At 41.6% G+C, this 13521-nt stretch overlaps 1 protein-coding gene across 3 annotated transcripts in view; it reads right to left on the bottom strand.

The window, feature by feature from the left end:
- The window catches only part of pgs1 (phosphatidylglycerophosphate synthase 1), a 44315-nt gene that overhangs the window by 2727 nt on the left and 28067 nt on the right, over positions 1-13521 (bottom strand). For all 3 annotated transcript variants that reach the window (XR_014922002.1, XM_085466658.1, XM_085466659.1), the window contains 5 exons: positions 12026-12204; positions 8117-8316; positions 6545-6836; positions 5226-5374; positions 5007-5127 (listed from right to left, as the gene is read on the bottom strand). Coding sequence is in view for 2 of the 3 variants with exons in the window: in XM_085466658.1 (XP_085322784.1) it covers positions 5008-5127; positions 5226-5374; positions 6545-6836; positions 8117-8316; positions 12026-12204 (940 nt within the window). In the remaining variant the exon portion in view is untranslated. The remainder of the gene's footprint in view (positions 1-5006; positions 5128-5225; positions 5375-6544; positions 6837-8116; positions 8317-12025; positions 12205-13521) is intronic.

Genomic DNA, 13521 nt, shown 5'->3' with positions numbered 1-13521 from the left:
GGTCTGGGACTACTTTATATAAAAAGGTCACGGTGGGGCAAGTTCACTGCATTGGGGAAATCTCAGTTTCACCACTAGAGGGCAGAGGAGACCTTCTCAATCCGCCACGCTGGGTTAGAGTGGGTGATGCTGTGTGGACATCAGCTGCGTTTTAACCCCATGTGGTTTGGAGAGGCTCCAGCTTGTTGTCACCAATTTCCAACAATAGACAGCCTGCGCTGCTGATAAGAACTTTTTAACCGGCACAGCCATTGTTGGAGGGCTGCGTTTTGTTTTTTCCTCTGTCAGGAAAAAAAGGAGGCGATAAGCAGTACAAGTACACAGATCACAATGCCAGATAGATACAAAACAGGAGCGAGCGCGAACAAACTGATCTAAACAGGTTATTTATTGTCTGCCTGAAATTCAAAGAAAAAAGTTTAAAAAAATTAAATAAAAAACCCAGAATGTATTTTTAAAGAAAACATTTTAAAAAAAAAAACAGCACTTTTATATTTCAAATAAGTAAATATGATGAATCTGGTTTCCTGGACCTGAAGGTGAATGTGTAGCTGGGGTCACTGAGGCTGCTTTGCTTCAGGAACAGAGCCGTGTGATCCCATTAAGGAACAAAGGCTCTGACAGAGGAGCTTCACGTATGCCAGCAGCCCGTATGCTCAGCACGTGCTTCACCTTTAATAATAATGATATAGAGCACTCGTGCGTAAATGTATTTCTCAAATGCAAACATAGAATAAATCATCACAGCCTTCCTGTTGACTGAAGTCGCATATCATGGCCTGATGAGGTAGTGAAACAGCTTTCAACAAATGCCTGACAGCACACAGCTTTCATCACATGCAGAGTCGCCCTGAGCTTCCTGAGCTCAGGGACCTACACGTCGTAGGTGCACGCAAGGACAGGACGCGGTCTTTAACCCGTCGGCGGCCTAATCTGTGAAAACGAAGTGTTTTCAGCTGTGTGAACAGATCTGATCCTTCTTCGTGCAACTTGTTGAGAAAAGGAAGAGTGTGGAAAACAGCTTGCCTGATTCTCCTGAATCTGGAGGAGTAAATAGTGAACATGTTGGAGACTATTTTCAGCAGCAGTTTAATAAACATTTGTAGCTGTGATGATTTCTAACAAAGAAGTTGTACACTTGTTATCACGAAGACTGCAGTGGGGTTGTGTAGAGTGTCTTCCAAACGCCTGGCTTTCTGCTTTTATTTCAGTCACATGTTAATTCTGTAATAATTACAGATACACGATCACAAGGTCAAACATTACCAGACTTCCAGATCCAGCTCCCCCCAGCTATGCTTTCAAACTGTGAAACAAAGGTTTGACAGAAGGTGGGCCTGCTGGAATATTTCACATATTTATTCCCTTCACGTAGGGTTAGTTAACCTATTAACCCTGTTACACACTTTTTTCCTCAACATCATCGGTGGGATTTGTTTTTGTTTTGTTTTTTTCCAGAAAAATCTGATGTATGTAAAACAATACACAAACTGATATTTAAGCTTTTTTATTTTGTTTACTTACTATTAATTTAACATCCCAGTTTTTAAAAATGAGAAATTAATTTAAAAATTTACAGGATTAAAAACATGCAAGGCGGTGTATTTTCATGGCTCTTATGTTTAACAGATTTTTCATTTATTCATTTCTATTTTAATATTTTTACATAATGGTCACTCTGCAATGCCATCTATTGTTTTTAATACTGGTTGTTTGAGGTCTAAATGCAGCATTACTGCACTTAATAATTATTACTAATATCTTACTAGAAAGCATGAATCTCTGATGACAGCCTTAGCACACAGTTACCTATCTTAGGCTCCTGAAGGTTCTTATCTATATCAAATATTATTGTGTAATCACGTTGCCAGGCAACACCTGTCGAATGGCTAATACTATATGTGCCATTTTTAGCATTTATGAACCTATATGACCCTACAAAACCATTAAATCGTTGCAATTTCACAACAATAAAACCTGATTTAGATCCAGAAAAAGAAAACTGTGATATAAATGATGGCGTTGCCTGGCAACTACCTTTCGAAACCACTGCAATGGCACTGACCCGTACCAGCTTGCATAAATGTATAGATTAAATGATTAATCTCAAATTTAAACACCTAAAAAAAAGCAACTACGTTAAATTTGACTCCATTATTTCACTTTCAGGGTCTGCTGTGTATATTTTAATCAGGAATCCTGTAATTTTGTGGTTTAAGTGCTTTACTTTTTCTCTTTTTTTTGCAACTACAGAAGAATGAGATTCACGGGACACAGGCTAAACACAAAACTACTAATATCAGGATCCATTCATTGCTTACTTTTACTGATAAATAAAAGTAAAGAGCACGGCCAGCCTCACAGTTTGAATACTTCTTAAAAAAAAAAAAAAAAAAAAAAAAGGTATGTCAGATTTTTGCTGACGCTCAATCAGAACTCATTCTTAAGATGTTTATTTTGTTTTAAAGGAAGTTTCTTCAAGGCGGCATTCACAGTGTTGGGCCTTCACAGGAAAAGAGGCCTGAATAGCTCGAGGCTGATGTTTGAAACAGCTGACATATAGCAGATGTCAAATCTGCAAAAAGTGTGAGTTTTAATGTGCAGGTGAGAGCTTTTTCTTTCTTGAAGTGGCTCAGACTTATTCACAGAGATTAGGATCAAATCGCACAGCTGTTTGCATTTTTAGCTCACAGACACCAGTGAGTCTTTTCTCTTATCTAAATATGATGTAAGAGTCGAGGCCAACTTTGAGCCTGGAGTCATTGATGAGTCTCGCAGACCTGAGCGTGCGTCACAGAGTCGGTAACTCGAGGACATACAACTTTTTTTTCTATTTTTTCCCTCTCCACTGTTTCTCCAACAATAGGCCTGAATACACTCTTACACACATCATTGTTTGAGAATGACCTATTTTAGTCCATTTCCCTCTGGCAGCACATCAATCAGCATTTTTTTTTTTTCACAACTCTATTCAGGTAGTGATAAGACACCACCCATTTACCGTCAGTATCCAGTCTGCAACACTTCCTGTTCTCAGAAACCACCACCAAAAGAGAAAAGAAAAAAATGCTGACCGTCTTTCCATCAATCTTTAGCTGCAATCTTGACAGGCTTCCCTCCTGGCTGATCTTCAGTTTATGATGCGACCACAACTTTAACCGTCCCCCTGAATGTTTCTGCTAAGCAGAAGCAGCCTGTTCACTCAGGGGTTTTTTGAGCTGCTGAACCTTAAGAGAGTTCACCTCTCGCCAAGTCCTGACAGGATTCACAGTTACCCAGACCTCAGTATCAAATCATCACCATAACACCACGATGACTCACTCAGCGGTGAATCAGCCGACACGCTGTCCCTGCTCTCACTTTGGTGATTTGGGCTGCTGGGAAGGAGAGGACGGGACCTGCGATTTGGGACTCACCGCAATGACTGCAGGCATTTCGAAGAAGCCGCAGCCTGTTTTACTCTGTGTGTGTGTGTCTGTAAATAATGTTTGGGCCTATATTTTGCCTACTCTTTATTTGCAGACAAACTAAATAAAAATACTGGAGATGGTGTAGAAAGTAAATCAGCTACGAGGAAATATTCTGTTGTCTTTAATAACCTGATGATACTGATGTTGAATTTTTGCATATGTTCCAAAAGTTGGTATATTTTAGTACTTAACCGTCATTTTTCCAGGCAAACAAAGTCATCCTTTCCGCTTCCCCATTCCTCAAATGCAAACACCTCCTCTGTTCTGTTAGAAAAGACGGTGAGCTAAATATCTTTGAGTTTGTCACATAAAACAAACAATTACTGTGGGCAAAAAAAGTAAAAACGTTTTAGGAAACTAGATGCATCGCCCAAAAAAAATCATCATATTTAATGCTTGCATTTGCCAGTGTGCAAATGTATTATAACTGACGCCATATGGATTATGTAAGACTTTAGTCTGCGCGCAGAAAAATATATGAGGCTCAAAATGAGCTTTGGTAATCGTTGTTATTGCAGATGACAGCATGAAGTCAAACCCGAGGTGCGCTGCTAGTTAACGAGGCACACAGATCTAATAACCTCTGTTAACTCATCAAAACAACAACAAAAAAAGCAGTTAGCCAACCAGACAGGGTGTAAGCATGACCGTTTAGATAACACTCAACTCGTTTTGCCTGAGGACTTTCTTTTTTTCAAAATGAAAGTTTGCAATACGGAGGTTTTTTTTCCAGCGAGTCTTCAAGAAGAATGCGTTTGAAGTCGTTCAGGAACAGGAAGTTACATTAGAGCCCATCTCAGCTGCTGCAGCTTTCCTCTGCAGGCTCAGTGAGAGGTCTCAGGCCTGACATTACAGGTCTGTGGTCAGGGATCAGGAAGCAACCTGTGACATTAACCTGTGACAGGGTTAATTTGTCACGCAGGCCAGAAGTGGAGCATCACGCATCAAGTGATCTGCTTGAAGCTCTAACATTTACAGAGGTTTATTTCCAAGTCTTCAACATCATCTTCCTTCCTTCCTTCGGAGCCAACTTCCTCTATAAATGCTGAATTTAAGTCCAGTATTCTCTCTCTTTTAGCTCCATTTTTGGCCTCCACCAGCAAAAAACAGCAAACAAGTTTATAGAGAGTAGTGAGAAACCCCAAAGTAATTAGCCGTATGACTCTAATACAGCAGATTTTTGTGACATATTACAAAAACCTTTTGGAGAGGCCTAAAAATAGTCAATCCTAAAAGAGTGTTGTGGAGCACAATAGCCCCTTTTCTTACTTTCTTTTGGCCCACAAAGGGCTTCAAGGACAGCAACATGTGTTTTCATGAGTACTCTCCTTGATATTGACTAACACCCACAATAAATTTTTATTATTTATATTTTGCTCTACCCTGTTCTCTCACAGCCAAATTGGACTCTTTTTTTTTGTCTCCCACAAAAATGAAAATAAGCTGCAATAAAGTGAAATCATCCTTATAATGAACTCAAAACTAAATTTTAATGAGTTTTCATGTGTAGTGAGTTGTGCACGTGTGTGGCTGCACCTCAGAAAAAGTTCTTGATGAGTGGCGTGACCAGTTTCACCCACAGTTTAACGTGGCGGTCGGGCCGCTCGAACGTAGAGGTGGACACTTCAGCGGAGCGCCGGTACAACATCTCCTGCTCCTGGGAGTTTAAAACGCAGGTGTTCGTTCAGTTACGCAGACTTACACATTCATTCATCATCATGTCTGGCTGTGGTTTGTGGAAAATAAAGAGCCGACCTCCTGCAGCTGGCTCTGCAGCTCCTCATTCTCCGTTACTATGGCAATCTGGGCCTCCAGGTCACGGTGAACCGAGCGGTAACCGAAATTAGGGGAGCCAATTAGAGTGAGGCAAGGCCGATCCTGCCCCTGGAGGTAATACCACAGACCTGTGAGAGAGGAGAAAAGGAGTGAGCCAGCGAGGAGGTAATGCTTCAGAGAGCCGTTTCCAGCAGAGATTTCTGCCGGCCTAAACCACAACTAAAAGGAAGCACATGCAGAAATCCCCAGAGCAGATCCAAAACCCTAAAATATGAGCGAGAGTGAGTGTGCATCCTCGTCCCGAGGCTACAACACAGTGACTGTACAAGTCCTCGTCTCTCACGCTACATACCGCTGCGACCACAAGAAGAACAGCAGAGGAGGCAGAACAGCGAGAGTAATGTGTTTTATTATTTTCATTGAGACAAATACAGCTCATCTAGACGTCCAGTCCTGGCTCAACTCGCAAAATCTCATCAGATGTTGATCCGCGAGTATTTTTTTGCATGTGAGGGGGGAAAAGAAAAAAAATTGCAATCATACTGAACAGTTGTTTCCATTTGTCAAGGGATAAATACATTTATTTTGGACATATTAGTGGAAAATAAAAGGAGAAAAACAGGCTGAATGAAGTCCAAACTCTGGCATGTTCTCATAATGCAATCAAACATTTGAGATGCACTTGATCTGTCCTTTTATAACAATGAAAAAAAAGTGGAAGGATCTCTTCAGGATGTTAAGTTTGCTCCTTTTTCGGGACTAATAAAAGTGAGGCTAACCCTTCAACTGCAGTTCCTGTCCAATTTCAGCACCGGAATGAATCAGGTTTCATGGATTTAACAGATAAATAGGGCCTGCATTGATGTACAGCCCATCTAAAAACAAATAATAATAATGATTTGAAATTCTAATATTGCGTCACTCAAGCACTAATTAGCAGATGTGTGTGTGTGAATGGCTGGATCATCTAGTTACAGATTCCTGGGAACAGCTGAGTTTGGGGGAAGCTACATTACTGTCCACAAATCTCGATCCACCCTCATTTCTTGAAATGTTTCTTCCAAGGAGCCAGACTTTCTTGGGATTTTTAAAGTGCTCTTGAGCAACAGTTCTCCAGGCTCCTGAAAGCCTTTTGTTATCCCAGGAATTAAGTTAAGTCACTTAATACTGACTTATGAATCATCCAAACATAAAAAGGCAACCAAGAACAAACAATTTGGCAAAGAACCAATTAGGTTCTTTGGCTTAAGACGTTCGCACATTACTGTATAAAGTATATGTAGTTTAGTGTCGCTCACCTTTAGCGTGGAAGGTCCACTCTGGTCGGTGGTACTCATGCAGGTGTACCCTCTCCTGCTGGCCCCCCTGGCACACCTGTTTGTAAAACTGCCTGGCGATGTGAGTGTACGCTGCAGGGATTGCTCCAGCGATGCCCTTGGCCCCAAAGAACCCATTGACCTCGGGGGAGGCGGTGAGGATGCGGTAACTGGCTCCAGCCTTGAGCACCAGCCGCATGTACGCCCGGGTCAGATTGAAGTAACCCGATGTGAGAAACACAGTAGACTCGGGTCCGGCATCGGTCAGCAGACGCTGGAGGGATGACGAGAGAAAGGAAGTGAAGAAAACCCCAATTTTCCTTTATTTTATTCAGCTGACTACATAGACAGTCTGTTAATGAGACGAAAACCTGGTTATCTTGTCATTTCCTTTCTTGTTTACTCTACAAACAATAATAATACAATAGTTAACTAACAGAGGCAATTCTTCAGGGAAGGCTTTCCACAAAGTTTAGGAGTTTAAGAGGTCTGACACTGACGTTGCCTCGCAGTCCCTGAAAGGTGTTCTGCCAGGGTGAGTTCAGGACTCTGGTGTGGAAGAAGTTGACTGGCCTGCACAAACTCACTGATCCATTTCTTTAATGACCTTTGGTTGGTGCACTGGTGCGCAGTCATGTTGGAACAGGAAGGCGCCATCCAACTGTTCCCACAAAATCACAGCGCCACGTTGGAATTCACTGAGCTCCTGAGAGAGACCAACTCTTCATGAACGTTTGTAGAAGCAGCCTTCATGCCTACGTGCTTGACTTCAGACACCTGTGGCCATGAAAGTGACTGGAACAGCTGAATTCAATGATTTGGATGGATGAGTGAATACTTCTGGCAATAAAGATATCACGACATGAGGAGTGGCTCGAGACTTTTGCACAGTAGTGCATATTTTATTTTATAACCTACCATAAAAACTTTGTACTGAAAATATGCAAACCGCTCATCCAAACAACCTCAAATTCAACACTGCACTTTCTCAGCTTTCCATCAATACACCCATTACGCCTGAAGTGTATCGGGCTGACAGACAATGATTTCTCTAATTATTCGTAGAATGAAATTCATTTTTATTGCTGGTAATGGATTCATAATGTCAGGAACCTGATAAGAGTTTCCTTATTGTTCAGCTCTGACTTAATTATTACTTACATTTATTGATGGCTAAATTACAGTATATTGCGCTAGCAATCATTTTATTATATTTATTCCCAGAATATGTGACTATGAAACAAATAATTATCCTTGATTTATGGTTTAGTAGTCATGTATCATTTTATTAGTCATCTGCACAAAACATGTAATGAGTGAAGGGTTCATCCACGCTCACAATGGCCCTTTGGGTGGTGTCTAAATATAATCACCGTTTACAGAAACAAGCAATGAGTCAGGTAATTACAATGACAGAAATCTGCATTTATTTATTTTATTTCAGACCACGCGATAACCAAAAATGGCTTCAATTCCTGAAGAATTGAAACCGTAAAAGGCAAAAAGTTCATTTTAACTACAGATGTACAGATCAGATGCGGTGTTGAGGCTCACCTGTGTGACCTGCTCATCCACTCTGATGCCAAGAGGTTTCATCTGCACCAGCGGGAACACCCAGGTGTCCTCCTCCACCTCGCTCATCCCCTCATCCTCAGAGTCCTCCGACTGGTTCAGAAGCCGCTGCCTAATATGGGCCGAGTTTACAACCTCCATAATCCGCTTCCTCGCCACTGCCGAGAAGTCTTGCCGGTTGCCTAGTTGCCATAGAGATACAGTAGGAGTGAGTGTGGAGCTAGAGGACTGCAAGTGGGAGACGGGTCAGCCTGATCTCTGGGTCACAGTGTTCTCGGTCATGTGGTCGTGGTACTCATGTTGTAGGGGAATAGAGTCAGTTATACAGTGACACTGTGATACAGCAACAACCTTTCTGAATGACAATTTTTCACGAATAACATTTAAAAAATGCTTAAGGTTGGATCAGGGATATCAAACTCACTTTACATCATGGGTCACATACAGCTTTGTCTTTAAGTGGGCCAGAAAGGTGAAAATCCCTTTTCTGTCAATGTAAAGTAGTTTAACTGCACATTTAATCCCTGCGAATCCTCAATGCAAGAAAAAGAAGTGCGATATCATGAGTATGTCTGTGTAGGTTCTCAGTTATCCAGGTCATGACAGTCTAAGAAGCTTAGAAAGAAAGCGAGTGGACTTTTTAAACGTTTCATGAAGATGTTTCACCTCATATCCGAGAAGCTTCTTTGTATTTAAGCCCGAGTGGGAGTTGTCCCACAGATGGATTAAAGAAAGGAGTAAAAGCCATCTATGTCCACTGTGAACGACCATCTTTGAACAGATGAGGTGGCTTACGACAACAACTCTCTGCCACATACTTTTAAGATCCCTTCCCAGGCGCCTCAACCCCCACTCACGTCAGGTGATCTCAATAGGTCACTTGATAGGGTGAAGCAAGGCCTCACAATGGTTTCAGCTGAAACCTCTGCTAATAACAGCCCACGCTTTTTGTCACACCTTGGCTCATGTCGTGAGGCACATGATTAATAGAGGGTCATAAAAACTCCCACTAGGGATTAAATACCTGGGATTCTCCCGCATTTGGTTTTAGAACTGAAGAAGCTTCTCAAAGGATAGGTGAAATGTCCAGTCACTCACTTTCTAAGCTCCTTAAATTTCAGGAGTGCATCTCAGTTTTTCTGCACGATAAAGAAGTGCTGCTGTAATTAATGAAAGAAATCTGTCAGCACGACTCTTTAGGCTTAAATTGTAAATAATAAATATTTAAAATTAGAGAAAAGGTTCTGTCCGCTCATTGCCCAGACTGAATTATAAATTTAGAAACTTTTTGTTAACTCAGAGAAAAGCTGCTATTTTATTTATTTATATATTTTACTGTGGACACTAGGGCTGTGTGATATGACCAAAATCTCATATCCCGATATAAGAATTCTATCGTCCGATAACGATATAAATCACAAAAATGTAACATTTTCTGTCAATTCTGTGAATCTCGGGCAGCTCGTCTTGCGGGAAGTGACTCCAGCTACATGACGGGTAGCTGGAGTCGAGTGTTTTAACCGATGCATGAAACGATACATTTTTAGACATAAGTTGTTAAAGGCCACAGTTTTCTTTGTGAGTAATTATTACACGGCGTGCTGCGGGGAAAAGCCTGTTCTAATATATAGTATATAACGATATAACAAGTACAATATAACGATATATATCATTATATTGAACAACCCTAGTGGACACAATCTAAAAAACACATCTGTTGTTTTTGCCAGGCCAATTCTGGCCCCTGGTTTAAATAAACAGTGCGGAAGGAGTTAAAAATGATGGCTATATTCATGCTAAGTATTCAAAATCGAGTGGGCAGAGCTTCCAGCTACGCCACATTATCAGCAATCCCAACCTTTTAAAATGGATTCACAGTCATGAACGGCACAAAACATTGGAGACATCACCCATCGGTTTGTGACGATCTCTGTTTGCCAAGATTGGGGCCGAGCGTTGTTTTCCTGTAAAACCTTTCTGCAACCAAAATGATCGCCACCCAGTGATCATTTAAAAAAAATTCAAATTTAAGTCACTTCACTTTTCGCACTCGAAAGTCCATCTTTTATACCATTTAGGTTTCCTGCATTAAATTTACAGCACAGGCATGGAGCTCCAAACCGACATCCACCTAAAAGAACATTTAAACTCGCCTACATCTTTCCAGCTCTCTGATATGAGACACTGAAATGGATTTCATTAAAACTGAGTTAAATCACAGCACTCATTTCAGTCTCTTGCCTACAGAGTTGTTAGCTTAACGCTGACACTTTTTTAATTTTGAGGGCTGCATTCCATTTTAGGACATCAGGGGAGGACTGAGATCGTGGCCAGTTCACAGAGCAAAATGACACAACGTGTCCAAACATTGAAGCTTTGCACTTCCTCTCTAAAAGCTTGCACTGCAACCATAACACTGCAAAACCTGAGCTTTTTTAATGATCCATTTTGACCATGTTCACATTGTTCTTACGGTTTTATACTATTTTTTTTTTAATTGTACTATTTGTATGATCATTTTTATTATTTTACAGGGAGATTGTTTATATCAGAGAATTTGCATATTTAATTTAGTTTATACATTTATTTATTTATTTATGTATATATTTGGGAGGTACTCAGTGTAAAGGAGCCATTTAAGGAGGCTTGAGGATCTGACTGAGATGCCTCTTGGACAAGGTGTCCTAAGCATGTCCCCGGAAGGCCCCAGGGTAGACCTGGGACATATTGGAGAGGTTATGCCTGTCGGCTGGCCTGGGAACTCCTCTGAGTTCCCCTGGATGAGCTGGAGGAGGTCTCGAGGTCTTTGCTTAGGCTGCTACTCCCCTGAGGCAGATAGAAAAAGGATGGATGTATGGCTGCACCTCGCAGAAAAAGTTGCTAAAAGTCACAGGCACACAGCTGTCACTGAAGAAGAACCTGCTATTTAAAACCATTTATGGGCAGCCAATCAGAAGAGAGCTTGTTTCAAATAGAGGATGAACTGAGGGGCAGCACTCAGTGTGAGTATTTTGAACTGTGAATCATGCAAAGTTACTCTAGTACAAGGATAAAATTATGGAGCAGGAAATTAATGTAATAGGCCCCCTTTTTGGAGTTCCTTATATCAACAACCACACTCGTGTGAACACATTAGCTGGAAAGCTCCTGCAGTCTGTTTGTGCCATTCCTCTGATAACACCAAATGCATGTTGCTCATCCTTGTGTTAGGACAGATGACCCTACAGGTGAGCAACCTGCATGACGTGAGCCTTTAAACAGTCTTTAAATCATCAGTTATCACCTTCTGCCTGCAGACAAACGCACTTTTTCTTTTAACGCCATTCTTACGATCAATAACAAATCTCATCAGTCATCTTCACAAATGTCTTTCACTAGAATTTCTCCAGTGTCTGTGTGTGTGCGCGCGCGCACGTGCATGTTTGTGAATTAATTATGTGTGTGTATCAGTTCCCATTTCATATCTTCTTCCAGCAACACTGTGACATCACAACTCTATTCCTGGTGTTCGTTTCCATGGCGGTCCAGTCCTGCAGACATGATGTCATTCATCCCTCAAACGAACATCCTGGCAGCCTGCACTCCAGTTACGGACACACTGTACAAATATGTGTGCGTGTGCGTGTGGACAAAACCCTGACAGTTTCACATCCGGCTCCATGGCTAGCCAACCGCAAGAGCTCGCTCTACATCTTCCTCACTGTACTCTCACAGAGCTCTCCTCCCTGGCCTGCATCTGGCTTGTCTAAGCTTTCAAGCTCCATTAGCAAACTCCTGGAGTTGAAAACAGGCTGCAAGTGAGCATGGAGTGTCACATGCTGTCAAAACATGCTGAGGGTAAACATCTGTCTCTGTGCACAGGCCAGGGATACAGGAGTGTTCGGTTTCTACCTTTGTATGGGTGCACCATGTCCTCAAGCATGGTCACCGAGTCGTCGGGCTGGAGCTGCAGGGAGACGTCTCCCACGGCCTCCACCAGGTCGGAGAAGAAGTCGGCAACCTCCCTGCAGTTCTCCAGCAGCACGTACCGGTCCTGTCTGTTGGTGAAGTACGAGTCGCTCAGGTTGGCCCTGAAACACAAGATCCGGGAAAAGTAAGAGTAGAGGAGGAGGAATAAGGAAGCTAGTGCAGGGGTGGGGGATCTTATTGAAATGTCGTCATATGAATATTTTTCTGAAACTGTGTTTATTCAAGAGGAAGGGTGGTGCCATTCAAGTGAAATCAACATATCAATTATCATGTACTCACGAAAGGAAACTGAGACAAAAGCCTCTAAAGCTGCGTATTCTTCTTAGCTTTAACTTTTTTTAAAAAGAGGTGGCAGACACAGCCTTAACGGGGGATCCAATTCATTTCATATGATACCCAATTCAAAATAATCCTCGATTATTCTGTACCAGGCTTTGGAGCAGCCAATCACAAAGCCATTTTAGCCCTCTCCACCCATGCCTTTAGCCAACGGTTTGTAAGTTGAGCTGAGTCACACAGCTGCTTATTCACAACATCTCCCGGTTCTGATTAAAGGATGCAACATTACCGGTGCGGCTTTATGAGTTATTAACACAGGATTAACTGTGACAGCCCAACATGTCGTTAATCTTCAGTAAAAGTTTTTCGTGGGCCCAACTTAACCTGCAGGAGCATCTTGTGGAACATGTTTTGCTGCCAAGGAGGAAATGAACAGACCGCGTGTTAGAATGAACACAAAGCATGTCACGACTTCTTTAATGCACCAACACTGGCGCAGTGCCAACGTCCTCCATAAATTTATTGGAAATTTTCTGCATAGTTATTGTGAAATGGGAAACACATCTTCCTATTTCCAGTAAAACTTTAGGGACTCTGAACAAGATCACACACGACAGACAGGAGATAGGAGAAGGGCAGGTTCAAATATATGAAACTGCCAAAACGTCTTATATCCCATCAATATGAGGTGCCTAGAAAGAGACAGGCCCTCGGGGTCAAGACTCGTCAGAGACTAATACTTGGAAACATTCCTCAGGATTTAAGTGGAAATATCTTCAAAGGTCATCATCATGAAATATCTTCAAAGGGGCAAGGATTCTTGTTTTAAAGAAGTGAGAAACTTCTATCAGAAATAAATGCCAAACACCTCGAAATGCGTCTGAAATCAACAGGTTATAACGACTTAAATTATTTAAAATAAAAAAAAAAGAAGAAAAAAAAAAAAAGACTTGCATCAAGATTCACCTGCGTGGTAACAAAACGCAACAGTCGCAGCTGTAAATATGTTTTAGTCGGTTTACATGGTGGAAGTAAAGAACGGCACTTTGCGTATCCTTTATTTGTTTTAATGTTATGTTTCCAAAGTCCCAGCGATGTTGATTCTCCATTTCACAGCCGTAAGTTGCATCTGCATGTAC

This window comes from Copadichromis virginalis, linkage group LG8 (assembly GCF_057382275.1).
Source record: "Copadichromis virginalis isolate Kocher_CV1m ecotype Utaka linkage group LG8, C_Virginalis_male_GT1.1, whole genome shotgun sequence".
Lineage (NCBI taxonomy): Eukaryota > Metazoa > Chordata > Actinopteri > Cichliformes > Cichlidae > Copadichromis > Copadichromis virginalis.
The sequence above is the reverse complement of the archived record's forward strand: the minus strand, read 5'-3'. Positions and strand labels throughout refer to the sequence as shown.